The 20,426-nt window shown below is 35.9% G+C and overlaps 1 protein-coding gene across 4 annotated transcripts in view; it reads left to right on the top strand.

Moving 5' to 3' along the window:
* FANK1 (fibronectin type III and ankyrin repeat domains 1) overlaps positions 1–20,426 on the top strand; it is a 61,232-nt gene that overhangs the window by 13,074 nt on the left and 27,732 nt on the right. For 3 of the 4 annotated variants that reach the window (XR_015749378.1, XM_026667217.2, XM_087964324.1), the window contains exons 5-8: positions 6,981–7,055; positions 7,986–8,051; positions 12,612–12,777; positions 18,478–18,621. Coding sequence is in view for 2 of the 4 variants with exons in the window: in XM_026667217.2 (XP_026523002.2) it covers positions 6,981–7,055; positions 7,986–8,051; positions 12,612–12,777; positions 18,478–18,621 (451 nt within the window). In the remaining 2 variants the exon portion in view is untranslated. The remainder of the gene's footprint in view (positions 1–6,980; positions 7,056–7,985; positions 8,052–12,611; positions 12,778–18,477; positions 18,622–20,426) is intronic. The other variant, XR_015749379.1, reaches the window with a different exon arrangement.

Genomic DNA, 20,426 nt, shown 5'->3' with positions numbered 1-20,426 from the left:
TTCAGCATGGTGCAGCTAATGATTAGACTACTACAGGTGAAACACGAAAAATTAGAATATTGTGCAAAAGTTCATTTATTTCAGTAATGCAACTTAAAAGGTGAACCGAATATATGAGATAGTCTCATTACATGCAAGGCAAGATAGTTCAAGCCGTGATGTGTCATAATTGAGATGATTATGGCTTACAGCTCATGAAAACCCCAAATCCACAATCTCAGAAAACTAGAATATTACATGCAATCAATAAAACAAGGATTGTACATAGAACAATATCAGACCTCTGAAAAGTATAAGCATGCATATGTACTCAGTACTTGGTTTGGGCCCCTTTTGCAGCAATTGCTGCCTGAATGCAGTGTGGCATGGAAGCTATCAGCCTGTGGCACTGCTGAGGTGTTATGGAAGACCAGGATGCTTCAATAGTGGCCTTCAGCTCTTCTGCATTGTTCGGTCTCATGTCTCTCATCTTTCTCTTGGCAATGCCCCATAGATTCTCTATGGGGTTCAGGTCAGGCGAGTTTGCTGGCCAATCAAGCACAGTAATCCCATGGTCATGGAACCAGGTTTTGGTGCTTTTGGCAGTGTGGGTAGGTGCCAAGTGCTGCTGGAAAATGAAGTCAGCATCCCTATAAAGCTCGTCTGCAGAAGGAAGCATGAAGTGCTCGAAAATCTCCAGGTAGATGGCTGCGTTGACCCTGGACTTAATGAAGCACTGTGGACCTACACCAGCAGATGACATGGTGTAGGTCAAATCAACACAGACTGTGGAAACTTCACACTGGACTTCAAGCATCTTGCAGTGTGTGCCTTTCCATTCTTCTTCCAGACTCTGGGTCCTTGGTTTCCAAATGAGATGCAAAAGTTGCTCTCATCAGAAAAGAGGACTTTAGACCAGTGATCCCCAATCTTTTTTACGCTGCGGCCCGGTATCCCCAACCTTTTTTATGGCGCGGCCCGGTACTGACATCAGCTGGCGCCATCTTGTTTTGATGAAAAGTGCTTCCGGTGAGCTTTCTACCGGAAAAGCTCACCGGAAGCACTTTTTCATCAAAACAAGATGGCGGCGCCCAGCAAGCCAGCGGCCCGGTAGGACTTGTTCCACGGACCGGTCCCGGTCCGCGGACCGGTGGTTGGGGACCCCTGCTTTAGACAACTGAGCAACAGACCAGGTCTGTTTTTCTTTACCCCAGGTAAGACGCCTCTGAAGTTGTTTGTTGTTCAGGAGCAGCTTGACAAGTGGAATACGACATTTGAAGCCCATGTCCAGGATCCGTCTGTGTGTGGTGGCTCTTGATGCACAGACTCCAGCCTCAGTCCACTCCTTGTGAAAGTCCCCAACACTTTTGAATGGCCTTTTCCTGACAATCCTCTCCAGGCTGCAGTCATCCCTGCTGCTTGTGCAACTTTTTCTTCCACACTTTTCCCTTCCACATAACTTTCTATTAATGTGCTTTGATGCAGCACTTTGGGAACATCCAACTTCTTGAGGCTTTCCCTCTTTATGGAGGGTGTCAATGATGGTTTTCTGCACAACTGTCAGGTCAGCAGTCTTTCCCATGATTGTGATTCCTACTGAACCAGACTGAGAGACCATTTAAAGCCTCAGGGAACCCTTTGCAGGTGTTATGGCTTAATTAGCTGATTAGAGAGGGACACTTTGAGCCTAGGATATTGCACCTTTTCACAATATTCTAATTTTCTGAGATTGTGGATTTGGGGTTTTCGTGAGCTGTAAGCCATAATCATCTCAATTATGACACATCACGGCTTGAACTATCTTGCTTTGCATGTAATGAGTCTTATCTCATATATTAGATTCACCTTTTTAAGTTGCATTACTGAAATAAATGAACTTTTGCACGATATTCTAACTTTTCGAGTTTTACCTGTATAAGAGATTAGTAGCCTATATTGCTTCTCAGCCAGTACAGAGATGCCAATAGAGCATACAACCTGTATGTATTAAGAGATGGAGCTGGATTTCCTCTGAACATTTTAAATGTGTGTAATGATAGAGTTGGAACTTATATAGTGCCTAGGAAAGGAATGTCAAATGGAACAGAAATAGGACAATCTTGATCCAGAGCACTTATTGCATTGGTACTATAATCAGGGACGGAATTCAAACTGGTAGTTTCAGAGATCATTTGGCCCCACCCACCTGCCCCTGCCCTAGTCTGTCCTTTATTTCCGTGTTTTGCAGCTCAGCTGATTCGCGTGGCACAGCAGATTGCTGCGCCTCAGCTGTTTTACTCACCGGGGCTGCAATGTAAGTATTAGAGCTGAAAATGGGCAGTTTTCAAACGCTGCAAGCACATGCAAAGCGCGCGCTCACCGAACCAGTTGTTCTATCCCACCCCTGGCTATAAGCCTCTTAAATCATTGATCAGTTTTCTGAAAGAGCATAGAGATGAGAAGAAAATTGGAGTGTAGCAGCACTCTCGGGAGAATATCAGAAAGATCTTATATATCTTCTAGTGTGAGAGAAAAAGTTATCATAGGCACTGCAATTTAATAGGGGAAGTAGAGAGGGGGATTCAAAGATCTTGAATAGCCAATTCTGTACCACTGTTCATCATGGTGGATGTTTGTGTTTTAAAGAAAAATTCAAAGATAATTGTAGCATTAGGCTGAGAGAAGCAGCCTGCATATGTGTTAATACACACAATGCTGTCTGTCATTCACTCTCATAGCATGAAGGAAGATAGTATGTTGCTAAGATCTATCTGTGCTTTGTTTTTGTTGTCTGCTAGTAGTGGCCATTATTTGGAAAGAAATTTAGTGTGGGGTCCCATTCATAATTTGAAAATATTTCGGCATTTAGTGGTTGCACTTCTGAAAAACAGATATTTGTATTTGAATCAACTGAGGAGGAGCAAAATTATTATCATTACTTGCTTCCTCTCTTGGAACCTGTTGAGAAATAGTTACCAAATAATGATTTAGCACAATAGATGATAGACCCCATTGGCCACCAGTTTTAGAAAACAAGACTACATCTATCATAAAGGTCTGAAAAGCAGCAAAGCCTCTCATAAGAACTTTTCACTCTCCAGTCTATTTAAAAGATACCCAGATTGGTGGGCTCCTCAGGAGGTTTACTTACTTGTATAAATAATAACCACCATATCCTAAATTGATGGAAGATGGCAATTGTAATTCCCACTGAATATACCGAAAAGGGAATGAAGGGGATCCTAACAATTATAGATCCTTCAGTCTAATAGCTTTTGTGGCTAAAATATATGCCAGATTGTTCTTGAATAAGGAGACTTGTCATATATTTTATTCTGTTATATGTACATTCTTCTCCTCCTCCTCCTCCTTCTTTTTCTTCATCTTATCATCATCATCATCATCATCATCATCATCATCATCATCATCATCATCATCATATATTTTATACTCTTGGACTAGTAGAATGACAAATGAGTAACTGCAATGACAAAATTGATATAGTAGTAGGGAGAAGAATGGAGCAAGAACAAATAGAGCTAATTCTTAAAAAAAAACCACAGGGAATGGCTTCATTTCTGGCTGCACATGGAATTGAAAAATATATAGTAGTGATTACTATATAGATCAGAAGTAGAAATCGGGGTCCTCCAGATGCTGCAATTCCTAGCATCTTCAGAATTTGAGGTTTTAACTGAAGTTGATGACCACCTATTTAACAGTGCCTGAAGGGTAAAGATTTTCTACATGTGCTCTAGATTTTCCACATTTCAGTATAAATTCAAGAAAGCAAATTCTTAACCGTTAGGCATATTTGGAGATCCTTGTTCAACATTTGGTACCCTCTGAATAATATGTCATTGTGATCAGAAAACTAATCAGTGACTTAGTTCAGAGCTTTCCAAGCTTCTTGATATATTGCAGCCTTAATATCTCAATAATTTTTTCACTGTGCCCTGCAAATATCCAGATATCTAGATGCCCCTGTGAATTTGATGCAGTAACCCAGGGTACCACAGCACATAGTTTTGGAGCTGTAGTTATTAGGTACCAAGAATATACAAATTCCTGCATACATTCTGTTGGAATCTAATTTTGGTATCCATCAGACTTTTGTTGATTAGAACTACCTTTTGCATCAGATTAAAAGCTTCTGGTTAGTCATGAATGGGGTTAGTCATAATTATTAGTCATTGATTAATCATAAATGATTAGTTAATCATAAATGGGAGCAAAATACTGTTCTGACAGTTCTGAAAGTACTTCACAAATAGTGATAAATATGTTGAAATATTAGACTATATTGAAAGGGTTTACATTTCAACATTTATCTCTGAACTCTCAGAATGAAATTAAAATGTAATATGTCACAGAGATATGATGTCAGAAGAAACCAGACTGACCAGATTCTAAGCTTTTTCTTTCATTAAAGCTGTTGTTGTACCTACTGCAACCATTTAGATAATAGTATTTATTGAGCAAATCTAAACTGTATTGATTGGTCTTGAGATGCTGGTCTCCTCTGCAGACCAGCATCTTATATAGAACTTTTGGGTATCACTGGATAGCAATTTATGTTCTCTATATATGTATTTATTTTCTATTTACTGTGTATATAAGCTGCCTCAATAAACTAGGATGACAAACAACATAACTGGTATACACAGTTAAAACCATAATATAAAGTGCATACAAATACAAGTTGAAATTAAATACTCAAAAGGCAAAGGAGCTGAATGCTGACTATAATAACACGAGTTTTCATTTGCTTCATAAATACAAGAAAGGGGAACCTAGCCTTACTTAGGAAGGTAAGATGTTTCAAAAAATTAAGTCCCACACTGAAAAGGCCTATACCTCACAGACCTTGCAGAAAAGAAGTGTGGTAAGGGCTGTCCCTTTAAGTGTTCATATTATAACTTGGTTGCCTGATATAAGCCAATGCAGCCAGTGAAAGGTTTAAAAGCAATTACTAGGATTTTGAACTAGTCTGGAAGCTAGCCAGCAGCCAATGGAGAACAGATGTAATTCTACTCTGTTAGAGGTTGTCTTATAAGAAGCCTATTACCACATTTTGTACCAATGTAGGTTCAGAGATACTTCCAAAGACAGACCCATGTAGAGCATATTACAGTAGTCTAACCATGTGAATCAAGGCATGAATCCTGAGGCATAACTTACAGAGCAACCAAAGCTCAGCAAAAGTCCACCCAGCCACATGCTGTTTCAGAAAGAACTGTTGAAAATTTACCTTTATTGGTGATATCGACCAAATTAAGTGCTGAACTGCTTTTAGGTACTAGATGATTTTTCCATAGCAGTACAAGAAAAACACATGGAGATGGCAAATAGCCACCTGTCCAAAGATCTTAAAATCTTAGGAAAATTCTTCTCTGACTGGAGGCTCACTCCTAGCACCAGCAAAACGGTATCTATGTGCTTCCACCTTAACAACAAACTATCATATGAAGCCCTGATGGTCTACTTAAACAACTTACTCCCATGCAATCCCCATCTAAAGTACCTTGAGTAACATTGGACCAGATTCTCTTCTATAATAGAAATAGCATTTAGACTTATATACTGCTTCACAGAGCTTTACAACCCTCTCAAAGTGGTTTACAGAGTCAGCATATTGCCCCCAACAATTTGGGTCCTCATTTTACCCAACTTGGGAGGATGGAAGGCTGGGTCAACCTTGAACCTGGTGAGATTTGAACTGCCAAATTGCAGTTGGCTGGCAGTCAGCAGAAGTAACCTGCAGTACTGTAGTCTAACCACTGTGCCACCATGGCTCAGTACAAGATACATTTAATGCTCATTATAAGATACATTTAAAGAATTTGGCTGCCAAAATCAATACTAGGAGCAACATACTCCAGAAATTGTGGAACTAAATGGAGAGTTTCAGCTGCCACCCTCAAGTCATCAGCACTCAGGTTGGTCTACTCCGCAGCAGAATACTGTGCCCCTATATGGCTTAACAGCTGCCATACTAGTAAAGTTATACCACCATGAGAATTATAAGTGGATGTATTAAAACCACTCTGACTTGCTAGCTTCCTGTTATAAGCCATATAAAACTGCCAGCTTTATGGGGGCAAGAATAACTAGTGAGAGAAAACAGAAAATTATGAACAACTCAATCCTAATGGTGCATGCCGACCTTCCTCATTTATCAGCCAGAAGACTCAAATCCAGGAAGCCTCCACTGGAATTTGCATAACGTGTGCCCATCAAGTTTAACATCAATTCCCAGTAGAAAACCAAATGGATTGCTGAACTCCCAGACATAGAAAGACATATAAATTATGTCTTTCACACACACACACACACAAAGATAGTGCCAGGCTTTAAACTATCATATCAGCTATGGACAATCCTGAATAGGATTCGCACCTCACAAGGCATTTGCCAGGATTCTCTGCATAAATGGGACACAGTATCCTCACCTCAGTGTGACTATGAGGTCCCACATCAAACTGTAGATCACATCATGACCGGCTGTAAGCTGAGGACATATACTGGTCCAGTCTCTGATATTTTTAATATAAATGGTGCTGCACTTCAATGGTTAGCTGTTTAGACATTGATATTTGAACATAGATCCTTCTTATTTATATTTTATTGTGCTCTACTAATCTAGGTTATGTATGTATGTATGTATGTATGTATGTATGTATGTATGTATGTATGTATGTATTAGATAAGTCCATATATGATATGCCATACACTAAATAAATAAATATCAACATATTTTACTTAAACCTCTATCTAGTCTTTCCATCAGTTCAAATTAATATTATACTCCCTACTTCAATTTTCTCCCACAACAAATTATGACCAGTTCCACAACAGTACAACAGGATCCTCTTGAGGTCCTGTGGCAGTTATACAAAACTATTGAAATGATTAATACTATTTTTAATTTTATGGTTAAAAAGTGCAATAACATTACAAAATATTATTCAGGAATGAGATGAATGAAAAACTGTGGATAATGATTTTTTTCCCCTTAAAAGGCAAACTGTAGTAAATACACTCAATAAACTAGGATTTTCAGCATTGATGGTTGCTTCACAAAAAGGATATACAAGGTATGGCATTATCTTTCTTATATATTTCACCTGAGTATTCTTAGATTTGTATTTTAGCATTTGTTTAGATCCTCATTATTAATGTCTTTTTAGAACTATATGAACATAATGTTTTCAAAACAGAATGACTGTATGGTGATGCACTTGAAGATTTAACTCCAAAAGACTTATCAGTTCTTTCCCATCACTCTCCATAATATTATGTTAATTTTTCCTTAGTCATAGTTATAAGTATTCAGTAATTAAGTTGTAATTTTTTGAATTTTATATGAAATATATGTAACTCTGAGTATATAGAGTAATACTGCTACTCTTGATCACATATTCTATAGCTGTGAACCCACAGGGCAGGCTGTGCTATTCAATTATTGAAGTTCAAATATTAAATATCAGATTGAATTATAGAAGATATGCCCACCTATGCTGTCAGATACATTGTTCTCATTTATGGGTGTTAATTTTTTAAATATATTGCCACTGTGCTTGGATATAAACAAATATCAAATAAAAGTATTATCACTAGTATACCACTAGAATGATAGTCCTAAGTACCCCTTTTCAGTCTTCTGATTTTAATCATTATGTCATTGTAATATAATTAGCAATTGTTCTATATTACAGAATTTTATTGTACTGTACATTGAAAATCAGCTGCCCTTTTTTGCTCTATATTATTTAATCAATTATAGGTTAAAATACATTGAACCTATGGTTGCAATGGCTTCTAAATAATATTGTTAGCTTATAAAACAGAGTGTTTATGAAATTGAGATTGAAAGTTATTTTTAACTTCATCCACTTCTTACTAAAGGACTCTAAAATTGGCATCTAAATCTGAAATGTATTTTTACAAATTATGGAAGGAAGCTAGTTATGAAAACAATATAAGGTAAATATAGAAATAATATGAAGCTACTCTTTTATATCTAGCCTTGTACAGGTTTTGGCAGAAAATGGAGCAGATGTGAACCTGAAAAATACCAGTGGAAAAGATAGGTATATATAAGATTACATTAAATATATGTATTTGTTTGAAAGAAGTAGTTAAATAATTGAGAATATCAATTAGGAGATGTAAACTGGAAAAAGTATTTTACAATACAGGGAAATACTACAAAATACTTCTTTGGGGGTCATAAAGGCTGCAGCATCTTTCCAAGTTCACTTAGCTACTTCAGAAGTTGTTCAGAGCTATCTCAGCATGTGTGTACATACATTACCACTTCATTCATTATCTTTCCTGCAACAGGCTATATGTGCCCCAGCATGCAAAGTCAGCCTGAGCCTGTCTGCTAATTATTTGAAAGGAGGTGCTTTGTAGATACATATTGTGAAGCATCTTCTTTGAAAGCTTTGCATAGTCTTAGTACCAATAATATATAAATGTTTGGTACTAATGCATTAATATTGCAATGGACAATATAGGCAGAACAAATTGAATTGAGTTCATTCACTCTTGAGGGAGAGAAGCATATAATCCTTCATGTTGCCTTAATTCTAGATAAATCTACTTGGCAAATGAAAATGTATCTTAAGTAAACAAATATAAATATCAGGTAGCATTTTATGGCATTGTATATAACTATTTTTATTTTTCATTATTAGATATTAGGTAAAGTAATATTTACTTATGATCTAGTGCCAATCTGATGTATATAAATACTTAAGCAGATAATATGTAATTAGAGATATACAAAACAAAGTTCCTGAAAAGTGATGAAAATATAGTCATTTAATTCTGAATTTCATGAAAAAAATCACATGTATATGAAGAATGTGTCCTACTGTATTAATGATCTCATTCAACTAAAAATGTGTTGTTTATTCACTTGTAAAAATTATAATGGAAACCAGCTTTACAAAGTACTTACTTCATTATGATCATATTGATCTAATTTAACTGAAATCAATGTTAAGATTATTGTCTGAAATCAAGACACTTATATTGTCCAGTTTCTCAACTGCAGGATTAAGCAACTGACTTTAATTTTTTAAATCTTTGAAAAAGTAATTGTTTTGTGTCAAACAGCTTTGTTCTTTTTATTAATCAAATCACTTCTATTGTCAAAAGAGAATTTCTTGTTTATTTTATGCATTTGATTTTCATCCAGACTTTATTTTGTGTATAAATAATTCAAGGCCGTTCTCTAATTCAATCCTTCCTTCTCCCATTTTCCCCACAACAACAACCCTGTGAAGTGAGTTGGGCTGAGAGTGAGTGACTAGCCCAAAGTTACCCAGACGGCTTTCATTCCTAAATCTCCTGGTGCCTAGACCAGCACTTTAACCACTAGACATCCTTCTCTAAAATACTTAACAGCCTTAACAAAAAGAGCATTAATAATATTGTACATATGAGGGAATATATAGACCTCTTTCAAGCCAGAGGACTTAAGACTGAAGACTTGATATATGCGTCTTGATTTTGGATTGTGTAATAAACATGCTTAATTAACTTTTATCCTCCTTTTGAAATTGCTGATAAAGTACATAGTTGGAAAGATAATCTTTCTGCAGTTTTTCCCCAGAGCTGTAGAGAACAACCTACAGTCTAGCCTTTAAACTGATGGACTCTACAGGCAACCAGATGAACAGCTAAAGCTTGTAAAGGCCTAGCGTCCTCCATTTTGTTGCACAAGTTTCTACAGTGATTGGCTAACTTTTGGAGATGAAGTTATTTTCCTCCAGTGCAAGGGAAAAACTGCATAAAGATTTTTTTTTTCTCTCCTTCTTGCTTCCATTCGTCTACTCTTCTGCCTGGAATAGAGATTTGAGAGCAGAGGTGGAGAATTTAGTTTTAGCACTTAATTTGGACGTGAGGATGAGGTGGAATAGATCAACAAGTCCATTGCTCCCAGATTTGTTTGTTTGATTTATTGAAGAAATGTGGTTTTCTGGGGGAGGGGATTAAGCATGAGAAAGGTTTGGGAAGCTCATCCTGAAGTTGCTGCCTTTTATGCAGGGGCCAGCTTTCCAAAGCCTAGCTGGAAGCAGGAAAGTTTTGCATCCTTCCAATCAATGGCTGGCTGATCGGCCATCGGGAGGCTCTAAAATGTTAGGAACTGGTCCTTCTTTTGCCCCAGAAAGGCAGTCTATCTTGGCAGAAGGGAGAGTAGGAGCAGAATTAGGAAAAGTGTGTGAGCCCAGCGTTTTCCTTTCCATTGTTTCTCCCTGGCAAGACAGCTTTGCAGTGGCGGAAATGGAGCATGGGGTGGGGAAGGCCTAAAGCAGGTGGGCTTGTGCCTGCATTTGGCTACCCAGGATCTCCCCCAATTCTGAGCTCCACTTAATGAATGCATTGGGGAGAGCAGAGATGGTGGTAGTTGTTCGAGGCAGTTCACGTTGTCCCAATTTTTGATCCTAATGGACAGGCTCCATTACAGTTGCAACTTGAGGATCACCTATAGTTGAAATGAGGTACTATTTCAATGTGGTTGCTCTTTTTCAAGTTGCTCCCAAGCTGCAGGCAAAGCTCTAAGCACTAGATAAAGCCTCTACCAGGATAATGCTGCTCACGGTGGGTTGTGATCCTGGCAGTTGAATTAAAATTGTCTTGCTTGCTTGCAGGAGGTGACATCACCTCTTGCAAGCAGACAAGAGGACTTTAATTCAGATGCCAGGACCATAAGCCATGGTGAGCACCATTATCTTGGCAAAGGGATTTTAATTCAGTCTGCTGACATCACCTCCACTTCCTTATCTGTAGGCCATTTGTGCTTACCTTTCCTGCTGTGCATGCCCCTTTCCCCACTCTGTCTTAGCATTTGCTTTTATAAGGTCCAAAGATTGGGTGGGGTAAAGTTGCCTCTGGGAACCAGCATGTCCTAGAAAAACATCAAGGTTTGGTTCTATTAGCCAGGCAATGCAACATTGATTTGAGTGCCTGTGTACATACAATTCTGTGGAAATTTATTTATTTATTTATTTATTTTTATTATTTATTTAATTTGTCAATCGCTTACAAGATGATAGGTATAAGAATAAACATGAGTAAGAATACAGGAAATAGGTATGGATAAATGGGGACAATAGGACAGGGATGGTAGGCACGATGGTGCACTTATGCACGGCCCTTACAGACCTCTTAGGAATAGGGTGAGGTCAATGGTGGATAATTTAAGGTTAAAGGATTGGGGGTTTGAGGATATAACAACAGAGTCAGGTAGTACATTCCAGTTATTGATCACTCTGTTGCTGAGTTGTACTTTCTGTAATCAAATTTGGAGTGGTTTACATTGAGTTTGTATCTGTTGTGTGCTCTTGTGTTGTTGCGGTTGAAGCTGAAGTAGTCATTGACTGGTAGGACATTGTAGCAGATAATTTTGTGTACTACGCTTAAGTCCAACCATAGGCGGCGTAGTTCAAGGTTGTTCAAGCCCAAAATTTCAAGCCTGGTGGTGTAGGGTATTCTGTTGTGAGCAGAGGAGTGTAGTACTCGTGAAATACTTCTGGACTCGCTCAATTGTATTAATGTCCGATATACAGTGCGGATTCCAGATTGATGAGTTGTATTCCAGTATGGTCCAGCAAAGATTTTGTATGCCCTAGTTAGCAATTCAATATTACCAGAGGAGAAGCTTCGTAATATTAGGTTTACAACTCTTAATGCCTTTTTGGCAATGCTGTTACAGTGAACTCTGGCCCTTAGGTCTTTTGACATGAGTACTCCAAGGTCCTTGACAGAGTGAGGGTCATCAATGAGGTCATATCTGCCTAGCTTGTATTTTTGTATATTGATTTTTTTTACCAATGTGTAGGACAGAGCATTTGTTGGTCAAGATTTGGAAATGTATGAATGCCTGAAGCAAGTCAGTGTTGCGTGGATATGTGACTGCACCTACTTTTTAAATAAGCAGATAGAAACTGGATGCGCTCAGGTGACTGAAAAACATTGGTTTTGGCTATTCATTAAAAACCAGCTGTTTGGAGTGCAAATCTCCAGATCTCCCTTTATTCTAAATGGAATTTTACAGTCACACCCAGTTAGTTGTCTTTTCAGTTGTAATACATACCCCTGGCAAACTTCAGATCATTAAAAAATATGGGCATTAATTCACTTGCCTCATCAGAAACCCCAATCAACAACTTTCATTTTTAATGAAGTTTGGTTTTTAGTTTCTGAAGCTTTGAGTCAAGGAGAAAGATAAACATCCTTCTTGCATGCCCATCTATGAAAGAATTATTTTCTTACACTAGTGTGAAGAGTGAAAGGAACCTGATGTTCTAGCAATGTTTAAAAAAGTTATATGCTACAAAATATTTCTTGCTATCTGGCATTTTGGGATATAGGAAATTAATTACCTATTTACTAAGAAAGGAATCAAGATGATAATCACCAGAAATCCAAAGAAAGGATTGCAGTCACAAAAGATGAGATCGTCTCATATTTCTACCATCTAATATAGCAATATACAATGTAAAAGAATAAATCTTCCATGAAAACTAATATTTAACTAGAAGTGTATGTAGACTAACATAGGGGTTAATTATTTATTTTCCACCTCTCAGCAATTCAAAATGAGTGCTTTAGCCTTAATAAATGCTTTTATTTTACAGTTTAATGATAGCTTGTTTCGCTGGTCACCTGGATATTGTCAAGTATCTCAGATCCCACGGAGCTTCCTGGCTAAGCAGGGATTTTGGTGGATGTACAGCTATGCATTGGGCTACGGATGGAGGTCACTGTGATGTTATTGATTGGATGATCCAGGATGGCTGTGAGGTATTGGAAATATTTGTCTAAAAACAGCATTTTACATTGTGTTTTCTGATATGTACATATTTCTTTGCGTGAAATCCTGAAGAAGATAAGAGTAATGCTAATCAATAGATAACATGTGTAAAAAATACATTACAGATAGTCCTTGACTTACAAGCACAGTTAGGACCAGCATTTAGATTGCTAACAAGGCTGTTGATAAGGTGAGTCATCCCCAATTTTACAATCTTTTTTTGCCATGGTTGTTAAACAAATCATTGTAGTTGTTAAGTGAATCAGATGGTTATTAAGTGAATCTGGCTTTTGCTTGCCGGAAGCTGGATGGGAAAATAGCAAGTGGAGATCATGTGACCCTGGGATGCTGCAACCATCATAAATATCTGCTTGTTGCCAAGTGCCTGTTTGTTGAGCACATCACTGTGGGGATACTGCAACAGCCATAAATGCAAGGATCCATTGTAAGACTCTCTTTCAGAGCCATTGTAGCTTCAAACAGTTGCTAAATATATGGTTGTAAATTGAAGATCATCTGTATTTATGCAGGGATGCTTTTATAACAATCTAATTATTGTAAATGGACTGTGTCATACTACTGGATTAATTTTCCTAGTGGAAAAACTGTTACAACTTTTATTAATGTTCATCATTATTATCAGTATGGAAAAATAAGAACAAGCTTAAAGATTAAAAAGATTAAAATGATGCCTTTACATTTTATTTTAATTTAGCAAGGAAAATATAAGTTGATCTGGTTTGGCTTGACTAGAAGCTCATGCAGTGGAAATATTTATTTATTTATTATTTAATTTATTTATTTATTTAGTAAATTTATATCCTTCCCATCTCCCTTTACATTACATTAAATATTACATTAACCATTAAAATAAACAGAGATCAAATAAGTTAAAAACTAAAATATAAGAGCATGCTTTTCTATTTCAACTCCTGTCCTCCTTCATCATCATCATCATCATCATTTAACGACCCCATAATCCCTTGCAGGGTAGAGTCTGGACAACTGAATGGAGCTAGCAGAGTGTTTTAATGGCTGGATGCCCTTCTTGTTGCCAATGCAGAGTTTTGTTCAGCAGATATATTCTCAGTGTGCTGTCCTCTCTGTCCCCTGAAAATCTCTTCACTCCCACAAGTTGTTTTTGCCTAATTGTGCCTTTCCACTACATTTCTCTTCTAGATCCCAAGTCTTCTTTGGATCCTTCCCTCCCCATCTCTAACAGATATTTTTGGAATGGTAGAACACTAGGCTGTGATAAAGAAAAAAAGGAGGAAAACCCATAGATCCAAGGCACTGATACCACCCATATGTTTTAAGATAGAACATTTACATATATAATTTTAATATTGTGAGGCATATTTCAGAAGCCAAAGTTACAGTGTTAACAAAATAAAATTCATTTAATTATGTAAACGATGCTTTATCTAACAAAGTTACTTATTTACATAAATGACTGCTCAGTATTGCTAGGGCTAAGGCTGTAATCTTTTCTGAGGCTGACTTCAAAATAAGCCTCATTAAACTTAATTATGCTTAGTTTTTTAAATACATGCTTAGGATTGTGATATACATTACAATAACTCCAAATGGATTAAGACTGCTATATTTCCTTTCCTATTACTTCAGGAAAACCTTCATTTGTATGAAAGGCTAGTTAGATGGAAGAATTGTTGTCCTGATCATTAGGATAAAAGATCAAAATGGAACAGTGTTTGTCTTCCAGCCTTTTTAAAGAATATCTTTGAGATCAGGTATTACAGAGAGCATTATTCCTCTAACTTACCGGTATATCATTTTTCTGTCAGCTATTTTGCAACCATTCTGGTATACCTTTTTGAAAAAAATAATAATTTCAGCATTAAGGATTTTTAAAATAGAATTAATATTAGATTCTAAAAATAAAACTAATACAAACTAAAAAAAGTAGAAAATGCAGAAGAAATAGAAAAAATAAGAATATAATAAAGAAAAAGAAAAATATATATCGAAATGACTTCCCCCTTCATCACAAGTATAAACAATTTTAATAACATATTATCTTCTCATAAAATACAAATGATCTCTTCCTCCCATATCCCATCTTTGTCTACAAACAAATTCTTAAGGCCTGTCATTCAGTTCTGATCAACAAAAAAAACCATTAAAGGGAGATAACAACGTATCTATTTTAACCTTAATTAAATATACCAACTTTATGTTTATTTTTACTTCTAATAATCTTGATCTAGTCTCTTCAAATAATGTCCTAGAGCTTGATTTCTTTTCATTTTTTCTTTTTTCCTTCTCACAAAATTCTTCAAAGCTTTATTGTATCCCTTTTGTAAATATAGGAAAGTTATTCGTGTAACTCTTGGGTTTTTTTTAATTTGTATTTCCTTTTGATTATTAAAATGTTAGCTGGTTTTATTTGTATATCCACTGTATATTTTTTTTCCATATCATTCTTGTAGTCTGTTATTTTACCCACTTTCAAATTAGTCTCCATCTTGTCCAGTGAAACTATTTCCTCTTCCATAAAATCTTTAAACATATAATAAAGACAGATACTCTTAAAATTAATTTATTGGTCTATTGTTCAAAAAATATCCTTCAGTATGTCCAATATTAAAATATTTTGCTCCATTCTGTATTATAAAGTCAAATTTGAATAATCTTTAATTCCTTCTTATTCTTTCTATTTTCTAATATTCAAACTTTCATTCTATCATTTTTTAAAGAGAAGTCAAAACAAAAGCATTTTCCCATAGGAAAGATTCTTATAATTAATCCCAGAGTCTTATTTCATATGCATCTAAACCCTTAATCTGCTTGTATCTTTCCAAAATAAAGTTCTAATCACTCTTTTGCTGTTTATTCCAAAAGAAAAATGTTTAAGTCCTTAAACCTGTATTTTAAACTTATTTTGCTAAGGATTAAAGAAAACACCCAGTACTGTAAAATTTGCTAATCCAAAGGTTTCTAATAGCTGAGAAACAGTTAACAAACAATTGTTAAAGTGATTTGAAAAGGAAGCGTACAAAGTGTCCTTTTGAAGGTACCAATCACAGTTTCAGCAAAAAGGTGATTATTCCCTCATTTCCTAGAGTTGTAATCCTGCTGGAAGGTGCTATTGTGGCTTCCTTGCTAGGAGCAACTCTCTAGAAAGGAAATAGTCTACTCACCGTCTTTTCATTCTGCTGCAGTTGTTGGCTCCACTTTTAGTGGAGCTAACTTTAGTTCACCATTTCTTTCCCAAATGTCCCTTACAACATTAAGGATTAAGGAAATCAATCTAATATTTTATTTCTTTGCATGGGGTGGGAGTTCAGATTTACTTTCAGAAGGAGAAATTCAATTTTCTTATATCAATTTGGATACTTTCCAAAAGTGTGTAGGATTTTCAGCCTTAGAATCTTATTTTTTACAAGCTGTTGATATTCAATAGCATTTAAGGAAAGGCAGGTGCCATTCTTCCAACAAAATATAAGTGTTAACATCGGACTGCCATACTTGACTGCTCTGCAATTATTGTGGTTTATTTTAGAATTAATTTGTTCACAGGTCATGTTTGCATATTTAGAATTATACTCCTCTGATCTTTTTTCTAGCATTTCCACTATCCTACATGTATATAATACTAGAAAATATAATTGGAATTATGTTTAGTATATGAGTTAAAATTTTGCAACATCTAATGTTAATACTTGTATTACAGAATCATGTAATTTGCAGTAATGTAGCAGCAGCACTTTGAAGAATGTAATTACACAGATTTCATCCATGCCACACATTCAAAGATTACAAGAAATCTTTTTTAATCTACTATATTCTGTATAAATGAGTCCCCTATTTCATTATTCTTGTCTATACAAAGTCTAAATCTATGGGTAATCTGTTCATAATTAGCATGTGCAATCAGGTTTTCAATACAATGAATAAATGCAGCCATACGTTTATCTTTCCAATTTTGCAATATCAGTCTTTTAGCCATAATAAGAATATAAAGAATCCATTTATGTTGTCCAGTTGTCAATTCCATGTACTAAGTATATAGTTCAAAAGAATAGTATCTGAAAATTTTAGCTTCTGTCACACAGTCATATTTATGTGATCCATTACTTTCTCCCAAATCTTGGTAAGTATAGGATATGGTAGAAACATACGTTTTAAAGAAACATTATCCTTATTACATCGCCAACAAAATGCTGTTTTTGACACTCTCTTTCTATACAAACGTAATACAGATCAATAAATTCTGAATATTATGTTGTTGTTGTATAACTTGCAATTTCAGATCCATTGACACCCTTGCTATTGAATTTAAGATGTTTTCCTGTTGTCTAGATGATGTAGGAGCCTCTAATTCTTTTTTCCACTCATTTCTTAACATCTGCATATTGTATTGATTTATTATAAAAACTAATATGGTTTTTTTTACTTTTAAAGAATTTAAGAAGTTGTTCTAGCATCTCAGGTGTCTCTGCTTCCATCCAATTTTTCCATATTACCCCCTTCTTCTAATTTCCCCATAAATTTGGTATGAGAAAAAGAGTTAAATCTTCTTTATTAGCCATACATGCTATAACTTTCTATTTGTCCTAATTGTTTCCAGAGATTAATGAGTTTTAGTATATTTGGATACTAATATTGTCTATCCAACCAAAGGATACACACACACACACACACACACACACACACATGCATATACAGTTTTACATATACATCTCCTTCAAAGTTGCCCAAATTGGAAAATTAACACCAAATGTTCACTTCAGTATTTAATACTTTACTACATGTTAGCATGATGATATAACTCCAGGTTCAGAAAACCAAATCCCCATTAATTGATAATTGCATTTCCTGTGAAGATATTTAATGTTGAAGAATACCATAAAAATCTTCTACACAAATAATTTATTTTTTGACAATATTTTCTAGATATATAAACTGGAATTCCTCTCAGAATATAAATTAATCTGGAAATAATACTAATTTTAAGAGCATTCATCTTTCTCCAATGGGTAAATAATAATAGTAAATAATGATAAATAATTATCAGTCTGAAGGAATCTCTTTATATAATTTATTCATATTACATGTCACTGAATTATGTCCTATATAATCTATATTAAAGTTAAGTTAAAACTGTTATACACATCATTTTTAAAACTATTACATGCATCTTATCCATTATTACTATTGTTACTTTTATTAATCTGTTTTTATCAACAAAGTGGTCTTAAATCTAGAGATGATAGTAGTGATACCCCTGTTGTCCACATGAAGGCAAATGAAAACAATAAGTATTAAAATTAAAGATATACTAAAGATGGTAAAGTTAGTCGGTCAATTCTTGTTTTAAATAATGAATGAACATTCAGTTGATCCAAAATAGTAGGCCCTGTATCTGCGGGAAGAACAGGAAATAAAAAACTCTGAAAGATAGTAAAATGTAAAATGAGACTGTTCAACTGGCAGGAAAAAGAACTAGTGATGCCAAGTGGCAGGAGAAAAAAAAAATAGAAGAAATAGTTTTTGAGGCAGGCTATAGTGAGAAAAGGAGATTGAATTAGTTTAATATAGGAAAGATTGAAAAAGTTGTTAAAGACAAAAAGACCAAGATTGTGTAAAGCAAACTTTAAAAGGAAATACAAAATATAGATGCTATTGAGAATAACATTGAGGTTCTGGATTTTCTATATCTGTAACAGGTTGACTCAAGAGATTCTGGCTTGGAATGGACTCCACTATTGAGATTATGCACATTATCAGGAAAAACAGATGTAGCCACACTTTTAATAAATGCTGGAGCTGATGTGAACGTAAAAGATAAGGATGGGAAGACACCTCTGATGGTATGTTGTACCGCTAAGTAACATGTTAGACTGTTTCTCAGTAAGGAGAATGAGAGAGTCTTGAACGGTTTCAAACATTCCTAGGTCTCACTTCATTATTCACTATTATGTCCACCTTAATTCACAATAAATTCAAAGGTAATTCATTTTTAATTTGGAGGAGGAGAATGATGCAGAAAATCTTTTTTTTTGCACTGCACATGTGCCAGGGCTGTCTTGATTATCACTTGTCTCCAAGAAAAAAGTATTGGGTTATAGATACAGAAAGAACTATAGTCTAGGAAATCAGAAGAATGCTCCTTTCTCCCATATCAGCTTGAGCACACCCTTTTGTTATTGTTTTAGTTTTCATGGATATCTGATGGATGGAATGTAGAGAATTCTCAGCGATTGTACTTAAATTCTACTGTGGGACATAGGCATCCCCTAATAGGCTTTCACCATTTTGTGATGTTGTTCTTCTTCAGAATGATAATGTTGTTCCTCTGTACGTGGTTGCTTTTAAGCCTACTGAATGACATGTGATAATAAAAATTTGTACATAAGGATACGAGGTGCAGACTATTTTAGAACATATACTCAAACCTCAGTCAGAGTGATGTCTGAAATGCCATAGCCTCCTTTTTGGCCAATATTCATTTGGGGAGTATACTATACCATATGCACAATTATTACACAAGTGAGTATTTTGACCATATCATTTTTATGCATATTTTCCACCTCCAAGCTGTATGAAATTGAATGCTTAAATGGCATAAGCATATCAGGTGATGTGTATTTTTGTAACGAGGGAGGGTGTGGTCTAAGGAGATCAACACCTATATCAAAGTGTGCATAATTATTAGGCAGCTTCTTTTCCTCAGGCAAAATAGGCTGAAAAAGAGATTTAATTGACTCTGAAAATTCAAAAATTGTACAAAGGCTTTCAGATGGATGCAGCACTCTTTAAATTGTTATGATATTGGGGTGTGATCACAGAGCCATCAAATGTTTTGCTGCAAATAGTCTACAGGGTCACAAGAAACATGCTGAGAAAAAAGACACACCTTAACTGCCAAAGATTTGAAAAGAACCAAACATGAAGCTACCAGGAACCCATTATCCTCCAGTGCTGTCATATTTCAGAACTGCAACCTACCTGGAGTGCCCAGAAGTACAAGCTGTTCAGTTCTTAGGGCATGGCCAAGGTAAGGAAGGCTGAAATCCGACCACCACTGAACAAGACACATAAGTTGAAACAATAAGAGTGGACCAAGAAATGTTTGAATACAGATTTTTCAAAGGTTTTATGGACTGATGAGATGAGAGTGACTCTTGACGGATCAGATGGATGGGCCTGTGCCTGGATCAGTAACAGGCACAGAGCTCCACTGGTATGGGCTGGTATTATGAAAGATGAGCTAGTTGGATCTTTTTGGGTTGAAGATGGACTCAAAATCAACTCACAAACCTGCTAGTTTTTAGAATACACTTTCTTCAAGCAGTGGTACAGGAAAAAGTTTGCATCTTTCAAGAAGACCATGATTTTTATGCAGGACAATGCTCCATTGCATGCATCAAAGTACTCCACTGTGCGGCTAGCCAGTAAAGGCCTTAAAGATGAAAGAATAATGACACGGCCTCCTTCGTTACCTGGCCTAAACCCTATTGAGAACTTGTGGGCACTTTTTAAATGGGAGATTTATGGTGAAGGAAAACAGTACACCTCTCTGAATAGTATCTGGTGGGGTTGTGGTTGTGCTGCTTCACAAAAAGTTGATCGTCAATAGGTCAAGAAACTGACAGACTCCATGAATGGAAGGCTT

The sequence above is a fragment of the Notechis scutatus genome, chromosome 4, assembly GCF_049901735.1.
Source record: "Notechis scutatus isolate UNSWTSFEM ecotype Mainland chromosome 4, rNotScu1.2, whole genome shotgun sequence".
In the NCBI taxonomy this organism is placed as follows: domain Eukaryota; kingdom Metazoa; phylum Chordata; class Lepidosauria; order Squamata; family Elapidae; genus Notechis; species Notechis scutatus.
This window is presented reverse-complemented; position numbering and strand designations above follow the sequence as displayed.